The sequence below is a fragment of the Salvia hispanica genome, chromosome 6 (genome assembly GCF_023119035.1).
Source record: "Salvia hispanica cultivar TCC Black 2014 chromosome 6, UniMelb_Shisp_WGS_1.0, whole genome shotgun sequence".
NCBI classification, from domain to species: Eukaryota; Viridiplantae; Streptophyta; class Magnoliopsida; order Lamiales; family Lamiaceae; genus Salvia; species Salvia hispanica.
The window spans coordinates 2,617,371-2,631,308 of NC_062970.1; the positions used below are offsets into that span (position 1 = coordinate 2,617,371).

Genomic DNA, 13,938 nt, shown 5'->3' on the forward strand with positions numbered 1-13,938 from the left:
TTATATGAATGTCGAATTCAGATGAGACTAGGGGTTGATATACACTCTTTCGAGCTATGAATGTTAATTTTTTGTATTAAATTCGATTTTTGGAGTTTGACACTTTTGAAGGTTGGGGTTCATCTTCGTTTGTGTTCGTCATCAATTATTAATGACGATTACTAAAGTGTCCCTACCTTTTAACTTTTGTGACTATCTACATTGTTTAAATTTCAATTTTTAAAATTTGTAGTAATTGATTTCAATTGATATTCCTACAAAAGCCAAATAAAATTGGAAACCAGATAGTGTGGATAGCCACATGCTGATTTGGCTGTAACTAGAATTATAGCCGGTCTGCTTGTTTATTAAGAAGAAGACAAATTTGTGAGGACAAAATTGGTAATTTTGGATATAAACATCACTACTTAACAGCCTATTATGCAGCTGTCATTTTTCAATTGTTCCTACTTTTGATTTAGTGTGAATGATTTTTGTGGACGAGGCACTTTCTTATTTAAAATTGATTTAATATATGGTTTAGTCACACGTGTTTTACGTAATTAAATATGACCCGAATTGTCGTGAGGATTCTCGCACAATGCTTATCGATCATTCTTAAAAATCAATTTTAGGAGTATAAAAGAATTGGAAACTATTATTCACCAATTATCAGATCTCAAATCATGCCAGAACTTATAATCACAAACCCAAATCTTAACACAACTCATTTCTTTTTCATCTTTGTTTTTTTAATTATCGAAAATTGCATAGTTCATAAATACCAAAAATTACCTTCCGAAATACCGCTATATAGTTTAAATTTCAATTCCGAAATTCGTTGGTGCATGATAGACTACTTCAATGAGATCTCATTAAAGCGCTCATATTAGAAATGGGTCACTCACCCCTTAAAAGGCTTCATAAGGGGGAGGGTTATCCACACTTATATAGATTAGATTGGATCATCACCAAGTCGATGTGGGACAGAATTGAGAGAATTTAACACGCCCCCTCACGTGTGGGCCGGAAAGGACATCGGTCTTCCATCACGTGGGTAGGCAATGCTAGAGATAAGAGAACCATCATCGATGTGGGCCGGAAAGGATATCGGTCTTCCACTCGTGAGGTAGATAAGAGATAAAGAGAAAACCATCATCGACTTGGGCCCGCTCTGATACCATATTAGAAATGGGCCACTCACCCCTTAAAATGCCTCATAAGGGGGAGGGTTATCCACACTTATATAGATTAGATTGGATCATCACTAAGTCGATGTGGGACATAATTTAGAGAATTTAACACGCCCCCTCACGTGTGGGCCGGAAAGGACTTCGGTCTTCCATCACGTGGGTAGGGCCACTCACCCCTTAAAAGGCCTCATAAGGGGGAGGGTTATCCACACTTATATAGATTAGATTGGATCATCACCAAGTCGATGTGGGACAGAATTGAGAGAATTTAACAGCTCATGAGTTTATTCTTTGCGCATAAAATTATTTTTGACATGCAATTTCTCGAAATTAAGGCGTTGCATCTTGACTTAAGGGTTAGCTTACGGCTCGAGAGCTAAAACTGATATCTTCATTTGACTGATAAATCATGTTGTTTGAGTGATGGATGATCGATACCACATACGTATTGGATCTTTGACTATCATCCAACATGTTTGAAGTACATTCAAATCCCACACCACATCCTTCTTATTTCCTGCTTTTGAGCAAACAATGTCCTATCAAAAGCAAACAATGTCCTATTTGGATCATGCAAAAAAATTAATTGTGCGTGTATTTATAGATATAATATGAATTAAAAACAAAAATCGATCTCCTCACCCACCCCCATCCCCACCTTCTGGGGTGGTCCAATACGTTGTAGCGCGTGGTTTAGTTGCACCCGACATCCACCTTCTGGGGTGGTCCAATACACTGTAACGCATGGTTTAGTTGCACCTAACCCCTCGCCAAAGTGTGGCCCGAGACCTTTACTGCGGTGCCAAGACATGACCCGGAGCCGCCCCTCCTCCCGCCAATGCGCATGGGTCGGACTGGACCTCTCCCATCGTGGTTCGACCCTAATTGTGATCTGTTAAGGACCTTCTCCTTAACGGCGTTCGGCAGCGCGTCTGCGACGAACGAAAAGTATTCCGGCGCCCAGCGTGGGTCGGCGGAAGCGATAGTTTTCGAGCTGTGCGTCCTCCGTCGGGCAGCGTAAAAACTAGAGTTGATAGATAATGATTCACAAGATTTGTGGGCAAACAAAATTTCATTCATAATTGTGTTAATGAACAAAAGCCCTATTTATAGACTAAGGACCCTAGGGTTGATTCGACCTAATCCTATTCATCCCGGGAAAGAATCAACAAAGAAAACCCGAAACGGAGTTTATAACTATGCTCGACTCCTACTGAATTTAAATAATAAAAAATAACGTAGCACCAAAAATAAATAAAATAAAGAAAAGAAAATAATCCTATTGCTAATTGGACACGAAGTCGCCGAACTTGTTCGGAGGCTTCGCAACTCTCTTCGGCTTAGTCTTTGCGATAGATGTCTCTTGCACCACATCTGCATTCCTCGCCTCAATCGTCTTCCCTTGCCTTTCCTGCACTTCGGCAGCCTCCGGCTGCCGTTGTTCCTCCGGCGTGAACGGGATCATATCAACCCCCCTCTCCATAGCCACATCCTTGTCCTCAAGGAGTACGTTTGGAAAATTCTTTTTGATAATATCCAACGGCTCCCAAGTAGGCGAATCCGTACCATCCGACCAACGTACCAAGACATGCTCTTGAGGTCGATCTTCCTGCCACAGCAAACGCTTCTCCAAAACCCGTACCGGGTAAACGACAGGCCTGTCTCCAAAAAACTCCGAAGGCAGCTCGCCCGGTACGCCCGCCGCATCTCCCTGAACAAACGGCCGAAGGAGGTTGACGTGAAAGACATTATGGATCCTGCTCCCTTCCGGTAGTTGCAACCTATATGCCACCTGCCCGATGCGTTCCAATACCTTGAACGGTCCGTAATAGCGACGCGCCAACTTTGCTGACAGCGGACGCGCGACTGAATGTTGGCGGTAAGGATGGAGTTTGAGTAACACCATATCACCTACCCTAAATTCCACCAAACGACGATGCTTATTTGCCGAATCTCGCATCCTTTGCTGGGCACGTTCCAAATTGTGACGCAGCTCCACCAGTAACTCGCTTCGTTGTGTGATCAGCTCCGCCACCGAAGGAGGTGTCGCGGCCGAAGGGGGGGCAAAGACCAAGCTGGGCGGGTCTCTGCCATATAGAGCTTTAAACGGGGACATCCCCAGACGCGCATGGTAAAAACAATTAAGAGCTAATTCTGCCCACGGGAGGAAATTAGCCCACTGCGAAGGCCGATCCGCAACAAACGCTCGTAGGTATTGCTCAAGTCCCCTATTCCTTACTTCCGTTTGGCCGTCGGACTGTGGGTGATAAGCGGTAGAGAAATTTAACTTCGTCCCGCTAAGGCGCATAATCTCTTCCCAAATTTGATTCAAGAACACCGAGTCACGATCCGAGACCAAGGTTTTAGGAAATCCGTGATGACGGACCACCGTATTGACGAACAAGTGCGCGAACGCAGCGCATCAAATTGGGTAGGTAGTGGAGCAAAATGGGCATACTTCGATAATCGGTCCACCACCACCATGATTACTGTGTATCCTCGCGATTGCGGGAGACCGGTGACAAAATCCATAGAGAGAAATTTAACTTCGTCCCGCTAAGGCGCATAATCTCTTCCCAAATTTGATTCAAGAACACCGAGTCACGATCCGAGACCAAGGTTTTAGGAAATCCGTGATGACGGACCACCGTATTGACGAACAAGTGCGCGAACGCAGCGCATCAAATTGGGTAGGTAGTGGAGCAAAATGGGCATACTTCGATAATCGGTCCACCACCACCATGATTACTGTGTATCCTCGCGATTGCGGGAGACCGGTGACAAAATCCATAGAGAGCTCCTCCCACACCTGTGAGGGAATTGGTAACGGTTGCAAGAGCCCTGCCGGTTTCTGAGTAGAATATTTTGTAGTTTGGCATATAATGCAAGCCTCCACAAAACGTCGTATCTCCTTCTTCATTTGCAGCCAATAAAACTCCGCTGTCACCCGCCTTAGCGTTCTTTCAAAGCCCGGGTGCCTGGCAGACTGAGAGCTGTGGTATTCTGTCAGAATCGGCGTTCTGGCCGATGACCGAGAGCCCACGAAAATGCGGCGATGGTAATATACCAACCCATTCGCCCAAGAAAGGTGGCCCGGCGCACGGCCTTCCTTAATCTCCTTGACTATTTCGCGCATTTCCGGTGACGAGGCCGTCTCCCTCCGCAATAAGTCGATCAAATGTGGAACAGGTTGCGAGGCTGCCATCAATAGGGCGCCCGTGCGCTTGGCATCGCCCTCCGTCACACCCGCAGTATTGCCGCCGCAGCTGTCCTCCGCGTCCGTAGAGCCCTCGCGACGTGAAAGAGCATCCGCAGCTCGGTTAGACGTGCCCTTCTTATACTCTATTCTAAACTTGTACCAAATCAGTTTACGGACATATAGCTGCTGATCCGGCGTCTGCACTCCTGATTATGAATTCCCGACCCAATAAGTATTGTCGCCATTTCTGCACCGCCTCCACTATCGCGTATAACTCTTTGTGGTAAGTCGAGGCCACCCGCCTGCGGGGCCCTAACTTCTTACTAAAATAGGAGACCGGATGGCTGTCTTGCAAAAGGACCGCGCCTATACCCGAATCCGATGCGTCGGTCTCTATGCAAAAAGGTTTGTCGAAATCGGGCAATCGCAGGACTGGGGCGGAAGTCATAGCTGTCTTCAAATCCCGGAAGCTCAAATCAGCCTCAGTTGACCATTCGAAAGAATCTTTCTCAAGCAACTCGGTAAGTGGGGCTGCGATACCCGCATAACCGGCAATGAATCGACGGTAATAACCCGTTAAACCCAAAAACCCCCTGAGCTGCTTTACTGTCTTGGGAAGAGGCCATGCCGTCATAGCAACTATCTTACTGGGGTCCGCCTTAAGTAACCCATCACTAATCAAGTGGCCCAGATAATCCACCGTAGAGCTGCAGAAAGAACACTTTGACATTTTAACGAAAAAGTTGTTCTCCTGCAGGATTGCCAACACCGCTGCGAGATGCTGCCCGTGAGACTCAGCCGACGGGCTATAAACCAGTATATCATCAAAGAACACTATGACAAACTTCCGAAGCATGGGCTGAAATATAGCGTTCATCGCGGCCTGAAAAGTCGACGGGGCATTCGTCAGGCCGAACGGCATGACCAAAAACTCGAAGTGGCCATCGTGGGTGCGAAACGCAGTTTTAAAAACGTCTTCGTCATGCATTCGTATCTGACGATACCCCGATCTCAGGTCCAATTTGGTGAAGACCCTTGCTTTGCCCAATTCATCGAACAGTTCGTCTGTCGTTGGGATCGGGAAGTGATCCGGTACGGTTGCGTTATTTAGAGCGCGATAATCAATGCAAAAACGAAAGGAGCCGTCCTTCTTCCGAATGAGTAAAACGGGCGACGAGAATGGACTACAGCTCCGCTGAATGACCCCCTGCTCCAACATGTCTTTTATTTGACGCTCAATCTCGTTCTTTTGAAAATATGGGTAGCGATACGGTCGTACATTCACCGGTTTCGTATTGGGGAAGAGATGTATACGGTGATCGAAGGGCCGCTTGGGAGGTAGCCCTTCCGGCAATCGAAATACCACCCGAAACCATTCCAAGACCGACAGCACGCCCGGCGGCAGGCCGGCGGGAAATTCGTCTATCGCAGGCGTCGCCGGCGAGGCGGATTCCGGCTCCAGTAGAAGCAATTCATAAACGTCCATGGCAGCCCTCGAAGGTGCTAAGGAACCGAGCGACTGGAGGCTAATGCGACGCGGCGGGGGGCAATATTCCTTTAATAACAATTTGTGTATCTCCCTGTTTAAACTCCAAGGTCTTGCCCGCGAAATCCGCGGTTACTTTCCCCAAGGACTCTAGCCAATCCATTCCCAGAACAACATCCGGACCATGTACTGGCAAAATATGTAGATCCACCACAAAGACCGTCCCTTGAACCTCTAACTTTGTTTGTCTGGAAATATGTGTACATAGAAGAGTCTCGTCGTTGCCTACGATCACTTTAAATGGCCGAATAGGGGATAACGGCAAATGCAGAGTCTCGGCGACACATGGGTGAAGGAAATCTCGATCGCTCCCCATATCAATGAGAATGCTCACTTCTCTCCCCTGAATTAGACCCAAAACTTTGAGAGGCCTAGATCCGTGACTACCATTCAAAGCATGGACATGAGAAATATCTGATTCCACCGGTACTTCCTCGGTGACTTTTCCAAAGTCCTCGTCAAAATCATCCCCATCGTCTGCATAACACAATAAGCGCTGCTTAGAAACGTGGCCCGTAACCCACAACTCGGGACAATAGTAGCAAAGGCCCAACCTTGCACGTTCTGCTCTTTCCGCCTGTGATACACGAATCAAAGGGGGACGTGCCTGCTCTGTGGATCGCGTGTTGGGCGGGTTCGAACCAGTTCCTTGGCTGGGCTGGGCTGGGCTGGCGATTGGCTCGGGCCCATACTCTGGAGAACGCGGCTGTCCCGACCTTGCCAAGGGCGACGCGAGGTCTGCTGTCGTTCCGCCTAAGTGTCGGCCAGTTCCAAGGCCAAAGCCATTGCTGCTGCCAGCGATGATGGGCGATGCACTCGTATTCGCTCCTGCATATCTGGTTTGAGGCCGGCCACAAACAACGTAAATAACTCCGACTCGGGAACGCCATGGACACAGTTTAGGTATTTTTCGAACGTGTTATGATAAGCCTCTACCGTTCCTGTCTGTGTCAGCTTGGCAATCAACCCAAAGTAATTTTTAAAGCTCTGCCTGTCAAAATGGTGTCTAACGTCATCCAGAAATTCCTGCCAAGTGACAAACTCGTTGTTCGCACAATAATTAAATACCCATTCAGACGCTGGAGGGTCAAAAAGCATCACGGCGTAGTGCAGGCGATGCGCATCCGGCATCATCAAGTGGTCGAAATAGTATTTGACTCTGGCTATCCAATTCGTCGCCTCAGAGCCATCAAAGCGTGGAGCTTGCATTTTAACACGCTCAGGTTTGTCGAACCCCGAAGCATTTGACCGAAAACGTTGGGGAGGGTCCCAACACGAAGCTGGTCGGTCAAACGGCTGTTTATAGCCACTGAATCGGTGGCGCGACTGGAGCTGTCCCGGTGGGTCCCAACAGGACCCAGCGCGGCCCATATCAACGCGTCGGCCGGGGTCTCGTGTCGGAAAATCGCGGACGTCAGAATTAGGGTTCCTGGTGTTAAACCCCTTATCCCACGATTTTCTACGCCGGAAGAACTCCTCGTCGTCCTCCCTGTCCTCAAACCCCGATTGCTGTTCGATTTCGCGCGAAAGGATCGGTTCCAGGTTGTCGAATTTGCGATCCGTTTCGTCCTTCCACACGTCTAACTTGTCGAATTTCTCCAGTAGTTGGTTTAGTTTCATAATCAGTTGATCGGACGGCTGCGCGTCGTCTCCCGGGCGACCCTCGAAGTCGCCCCCGTCAATCGACGAGCGTTGATAGCCGCCGGCCTCGCGGCGGACTCCGATAGGTAGGCGGCCCCCAAATCGAGTCGGCGGGTAATTTTCCTAGCGTGGCGTCCCCCAGGGCGCCTTGCCGTTGTTAACACGTTTCATGAGTTGACTGATGAAAGCACCAGATGTTAAGGACCTTCTCCTTAACGGCGTTCGGCAGCGCGTCTGCGACGAACGAAAAGTATTCCGGCGCCCAGCGTGGGTCGGCGGAAGCGATAGTTTTCGAGCTGTGCGCGGTTCCTCCGTCGGGCAGCGTAAAAACTAGAGTTGATAGATAATGATTCACAAGATTTGTGGGCAAACAAAATTTCATTGATAATTGTGTTAATGAACAAAAGCCCTATTTATAGACTAAGGACCCTAGGGTTGATTCGACCTAATCCTATTCATCCCGGGAAAGAATCAACAAAAAAAACCCAAAACGGAGCTTATAACTATGCTCGACTCCTACTGAATTTAAATAATAAAAAATAACGTAGCACCAAAAATAAATAAAATAAAGAAAAGAAAATAATCTTATTGCTAATTGGACACGAAGTCGCCGAACTTGTTCGGAGGCTTCGCAACTCTCTTCGGCTTAGTCTTTGCGATAGATGTCTCTTGCACCACATCTGCATTCCTCGCCTCAATCGTCTTCCCTTGCCTTCCCTGCACTTCGGCAGCCTCCGGCTGCCGTTGTTCCTCCGGCGTGAACGGGATCATATCATGATCCTAATACTATTGTTCTAAAAGTGGTTAATTCACAAATTAATTTTATATACAAGAATAGTAACTCTTTCTTTTAATAAGCTGATGGTAAATAGAAAGCTCAATATAGTTTCTTGTCATTAAGTATTAGTCGTTGATTAAGATGTGACAAATTAACACATAAGATATTAGAGATTCTGCCGTGTTACGTTGTCTTCATACACTCATAGAGATTGTGACAGTGATATCTTTTTTGGTTACCCAAAAGATTGTTGGATTATAAAATTATTAATACTTCTTTCATCTATAGTTTTATGTTTTTCTATAGAAGCTTCTTGATCATCTTGCATTTAAAATTATTTATACTTCTTTCATCTATAGTTTTATGTTTTCTATAGAAGCTTCTTGAGCATCTTGCATTTAATTTCATATAATTTGGGATTAAGCGACATTTGAAATTAATGAAGAGCGATGAAGCCGGGGATAATAATGAAGACATGTTCGATTTGATTGATGACTCGAATTAAATTTAATAAAATGATGAATGAGACTAAGAGTGGTCCATCCTTTAACAAAAAAAAAAACATTGCAACTTAATAAACCAAACATGTGATGTTAAATAAAAATGAAAAATCAAGATTAGCATTTCTACAAAATGATTGTGTTGTTATCTAAATTAATGAAAGATAAACTTCAATTCAAACACACCCTAAGAATAATCCAATCTAGTCATGACAGCAGTTCACACACCACTTAAACAGAAAACATAAATAAAAATTCTGTATTTTTTTTTATTTCAAATAAATTTTTATTTTTATTTTATTTTAACTCTTGATACATTATTTAAATAATAATTTAGTGTGTGCCTCTAAATAATTTTGGTGGAAAGAATGAGGAGAAAATAAACTAGTCATATATAATCTCTATTCAAAATTGGTGGAAGAGATTAAGTAGTTGAGAGTATTTAAGCATTAAAAAGAATTATTAATTTATTATTGTTGTTTTTACGAATATTATATGGCTTGCATAACGTGCATGGTTTTATTGTATTTTGAAGAATAAAGCTATCAAAAATACATGTTTTTAGTGAATTAAATATTTTACCAAATCATTAATTGTTTCTACTTAAAATCTCGCATATACTCTATTTATAATCATTTGCAACTCACTTAAAGATTCTCTAGTATTAATGACAATATAAGTGGAACTAAAAGATGATGAAGAAAATAAAAGGTCAAATGAACAAACAAAATTAGTTGTTGAGGGTATTTATTGATTTGGGTTTTGGGCGAATTAAATTTCCAGCTGAAACATCAACAGCGTGGTCCAACAGCGACGAATCAACCATATATATTCTAGTATTAATTATTTTGAAAACCCAATTTATTAAATTTAACCAAATAGCTTACCTAAATATGTACTGTAATTTAGTAACTCATTTTTTAGCTTTCATGAATGCCTTCAAAAGAATCAAAACTGTTTCGTAGCTTCTAGTACTAGTACTATTTTGCCATCTTAAAAATATTTTCGGTATGAACTTATAAAATTAAATATAGAATATAGAGAATCCGCAAACCCGATCGAGCAGGATTAGTCGGATTCCGCCAAAAGGCGGGTCCGGTACACATGGTTAAACAAAAAAAAAATGATGTATTCAAAATAAAATAGAGTAAACTATGATACATATGCAAATATTATAATTTGGTGCAGATTCGAGAAGCTATCCATCCCTCTAACCTCACATTAAATATGAGTTGTGACGTTCATTGCATTTAGCTGTGCCAATTAGTGATTAAACATTTCATATTATGTGGGCATAGCCAGATAGATACTCATTATCGAAACTGATTAATGTTAATTAATTGAAGTTTTCTAGAAGAATTTGTTGCTTTCTCATTAATTTACTAGCCGCCCCGTCACAGAGAGGCAGGGTTAACTCACTAAGTGTGTGACTTACTTATATGTTTAGTAGTAGAATTAAATATAATAATAGAGCAAATTGCAAAACCAACTAACCAAATAACAAATCAATAATAACAGTATTCGTCAACTTAGACAAAATTGTCTTTTGGTCAATTATTTTTATTTCTTATTTGCATTCTCAATATGAGAACCCATGTGCGTGCGGTTGCATCATTGTTCTTATCTACATTGTCGCGCCCGATTCGCCGGTCTCGTAGTGTCACACTCGACACTCTCGTAGTGTCACACGGTCTCTCCCTCGATTCGCCGACACTATGAGCGCGGCAACTTCACATGTTGTTGTGAGTTTGTCTGGATTCGACTCTTGACCCCTAAATGGAAAAACGAGCTCCCAATATGCATACTAAATCTAAGCACGACTGTTCTCGATACAAAGTGTTATGTTTGGTGTGATGGTGTGAATTGACCAAATTTATACTATGCATACCAAATCTACAGGCGACTTGACTCACTGCGTGATATGTTGCTATGAATTGACATTTTCATATTAACATATCAATTGAAACATGTGCGTAACCAAATTTGATAGTATATGAATTAGTCGAATGCATACCGTCATACCTTCGTGGTCCGTGGCATCAATATGAGCTACACATATCGAATAATGAGAGTTTGTTAAGCATGATTTAGATTTATACCATGCATACCAATCCACAAGAAAACACAATGATTTACATGGTTAACTCCATAACTAGTGTCGGAGTTGAATAAAGCAAAGTTTATTATAGTTGTACATTTATTCATAGAATTAGTGATTTTTCCTAGCTTTGGTTGCGCAAAACGTGACAATAGTATTCTCCTAACGCCCAGATGGGGAATATGTTTCTGTATGCAGCATACGAACAAGTGCAATTCCCATTGTAGATTCCCATTATCTCCTGAGAATACAGTGAAACAAATGATAAATGAATTTATTTTCTTTTCAATGATCATTTATTTTGATACACACAATGTTAAGTATTGGAATCAATGCTCTTAAAATCTGAAAGTAACTTGTCACAGCAATATCAAAATAATTTATAATTAAAAGTATTACTTGATGTGGGAAATCCCCATTCTCACATTGAGAATTTATAAGGACTTTCGCTGTACGATGCAACGGCATGGGATCTCTCTCGGCCTGCAAATCATCGTAACACAAGACGAAGAAACGCATCAGCCACTCGTTCATTTAAATTTCATCATTTTTCACACTTACATGTGTTATGAAATGGCCGATGGTTATGATAATGCAGGCATGAACTCAGTGCAAGAAATGCAGAGTATTTTTTTATTTAATTTTTCTTTACCTGCCCAGCCTCAATAAGAACCATCAATGCCCATGTTGTATTCACCACATGAGACCTGTTACCTTCAGATTTGTATACACCTAAATACATACGCAAATCGTAATTCATCAACAGTTGTAACACATCACCACATATACGCAAATAGTAATTCCACCTCCTTGATTCTGGCGGTAGTTGTTGTAATTCATGTTGTTGCCGCCTTGATGCACATAATTCACATCTTCAATTTCGAGCCCAGTTGGCTCTGTTCCCATGAAGCCTAGCTTGTTTGTCAAGAAGTCTAGCTGCTTGGACATCATGTCCATCCTGTCAATGTCCGACGTGGATGCTACCCTGTAGGTCTTGCTTCTCTCATTATTCCATCCCTCATCGTTGGAAGTTACCCTTTCAATCACCTCTAGTGATTCTTCTTCTCCCAACCTAAGGAGTGACCCCCCTGCACTCATATTCAATTCGCGCACTGCCTCTGGAGTGGCTCCTCTGTAGAAAGTTATGACTTGTTGTCCCGGGCTTAAACCGTGGTTGGGGCATCTCTTCATCAGATATTTAAATCTCTTCCATGCCTCTTGAATATTCTCCTGAGGCTGCATCGCGTAGGAGATGACTTCTGCTTGTCGCTTTAGTGCCTCGCTAGGTGGGTAGCATTTATCCAGGAAAAGCTCAACCATCGCATTCCAAGTAGCGACCGAGTTAGGATCCATGTGATCGTACCAATCCCTAGCATCTTCCTTCAAAGAGAATGGGAATAGTCTGAGGCGAATCTGATCATCTGGGACCCCATTAGCCTTAACCATGTTGCTGATTTGTATGAACTTGGTCAAGTACTTGTTGGCATCTTCTGAACCTGTTCCACCAAATGCATGTGCTTCTGCCCTGTTTATCAATCCCGGCTTCAATTCAAAGCTGTTAGCGGCAATCCCCCCATTGTTGATCGGTGGGTTAGCCACTCGTCTGTATGCAAACAAATTCTGCACGGGGTTTGGTCTCACATTTTGCGCATCCAAACGCCTTTGCATATTGGCCATTTGCTGAAGAAGTTGATGGACAACGGGATCGGGATGTTCCACATTATTGTTCTCATTGTTATTCTCCTCGTTGTTCTCATTATTGTTCTCATTGTGATTATTCTCCTCGTTGTTCTCCATTAGAATTGGAGACTGCCCGTACTGTATGGGAGATGGCAATGGAGATGGACTAGGTGAAGGAGTTCTCTGAATACGAGAAGGAAGACGCTTATGACCGGGTGAAGATACCCGAATCCTTTGGTTTAACCTACTCTGTGCGTTCCTCTTCCTGCTGGATGCTTCGATCTCAAGATCGATTGGCTCTAAAGGTGGACCTTTAGAACGCATGTGCATACAACCTGCCCAAGGAAACACAAAGATTAGAGAACTCAAAAATAAAAATAAAAATAAAGCAAATAAAATATAGATTAGTAATCTCTATTATTATCACGATATTAAGCTATACTGACGCAAAATTGTCCCCGGCAACGGCGCCAAAAACTTGACTCGACTTATTTTAACACAAATAATACCCGCAAGTGTACGGGGCTAGTGCAACAATTAGCAAGCAAGAGTATCGTATCCCACAGAGACAAGATTGTATCAACTCAAGTACCATGAACAAATTTCGACTACTATCTAGACAATCCAAAGAGCAATGGTTTTGTTCTAACACTACTATAAGCATATAACAACGAACAAGGAATTAATAGTAACAAGAGGAATTAAACAAAAGTGAAAAGATACCACAAAGAGGAGAGTAGAGTTTTGGATCCAACTACAATGGAATTGTATTGTGATTGATTCAACAACTTCGATTACCCATTTTATGTCTCTAGGATTACTAGGAAAGTCGCTAGTCTAGGTTGAGCCCCCTCGCGAGTGTACTCACCCCGTTGATTAACCCTTAATATTGAAGTCTCCTTCTAATATGTTTAGATTAACTCCATAGAACAAAAGACCCAAGCCCTCACTAAGGTTCCCCTCTCTCGAGTGTAGATTATCAAAGTGATGCTCACTCTTTTATCAAACCTAGATAGGTATCTCTCGATTACAACTATAAAGGTAAACAAACTCAATTGGTAGCTAAGCAATTGAATTGAAAAGGCACTAGAATGAACAAAGGAATCACAAGAGCTAAGCAATCAAAAGAAGTCCTTGAATTAATCACAAACATCCATTGTAGTCTTCACCAAAACTCCACAATAAAATTAGCTACTCATGTTCTTCATGAAAACCAAAACAATGGATTCAATCAAATACATAACAGAAAGCAAATAGATACTCATGTGAAACGATTCTATGGATTAGAGACTTCAATCTCTCGATTTGTAGTCTTCAATCTTCA

General features: G+C 42.9%; 1 protein-coding gene across 1 annotated transcript; it reads right to left on the bottom strand.

The window, feature by feature from the left end:
• Window positions 1–11,007: 11,007 nt before the first annotated feature.
• LOC125193606 (cycloartenol synthase 2-like) lies at window positions 11,008–11,694 on the bottom strand. Its single transcript, XM_048091437.1, has 3 exons — window positions 11,587–11,694; window positions 11,334–11,417; window positions 11,008–11,175 (listed from the first exon to the last, which is right to left on the bottom strand). Exons 1-3 carry the CDS (start codon window positions 11,692–11,694, stop codon window positions 11,059–11,061), a joined length of 309 nt encoding a protein of 102 aa, XP_047947394.1. The 3' UTR covers window positions 11,008–11,058.
• Window positions 11,695–13,938: the final 2,244 nt, after the last annotated feature.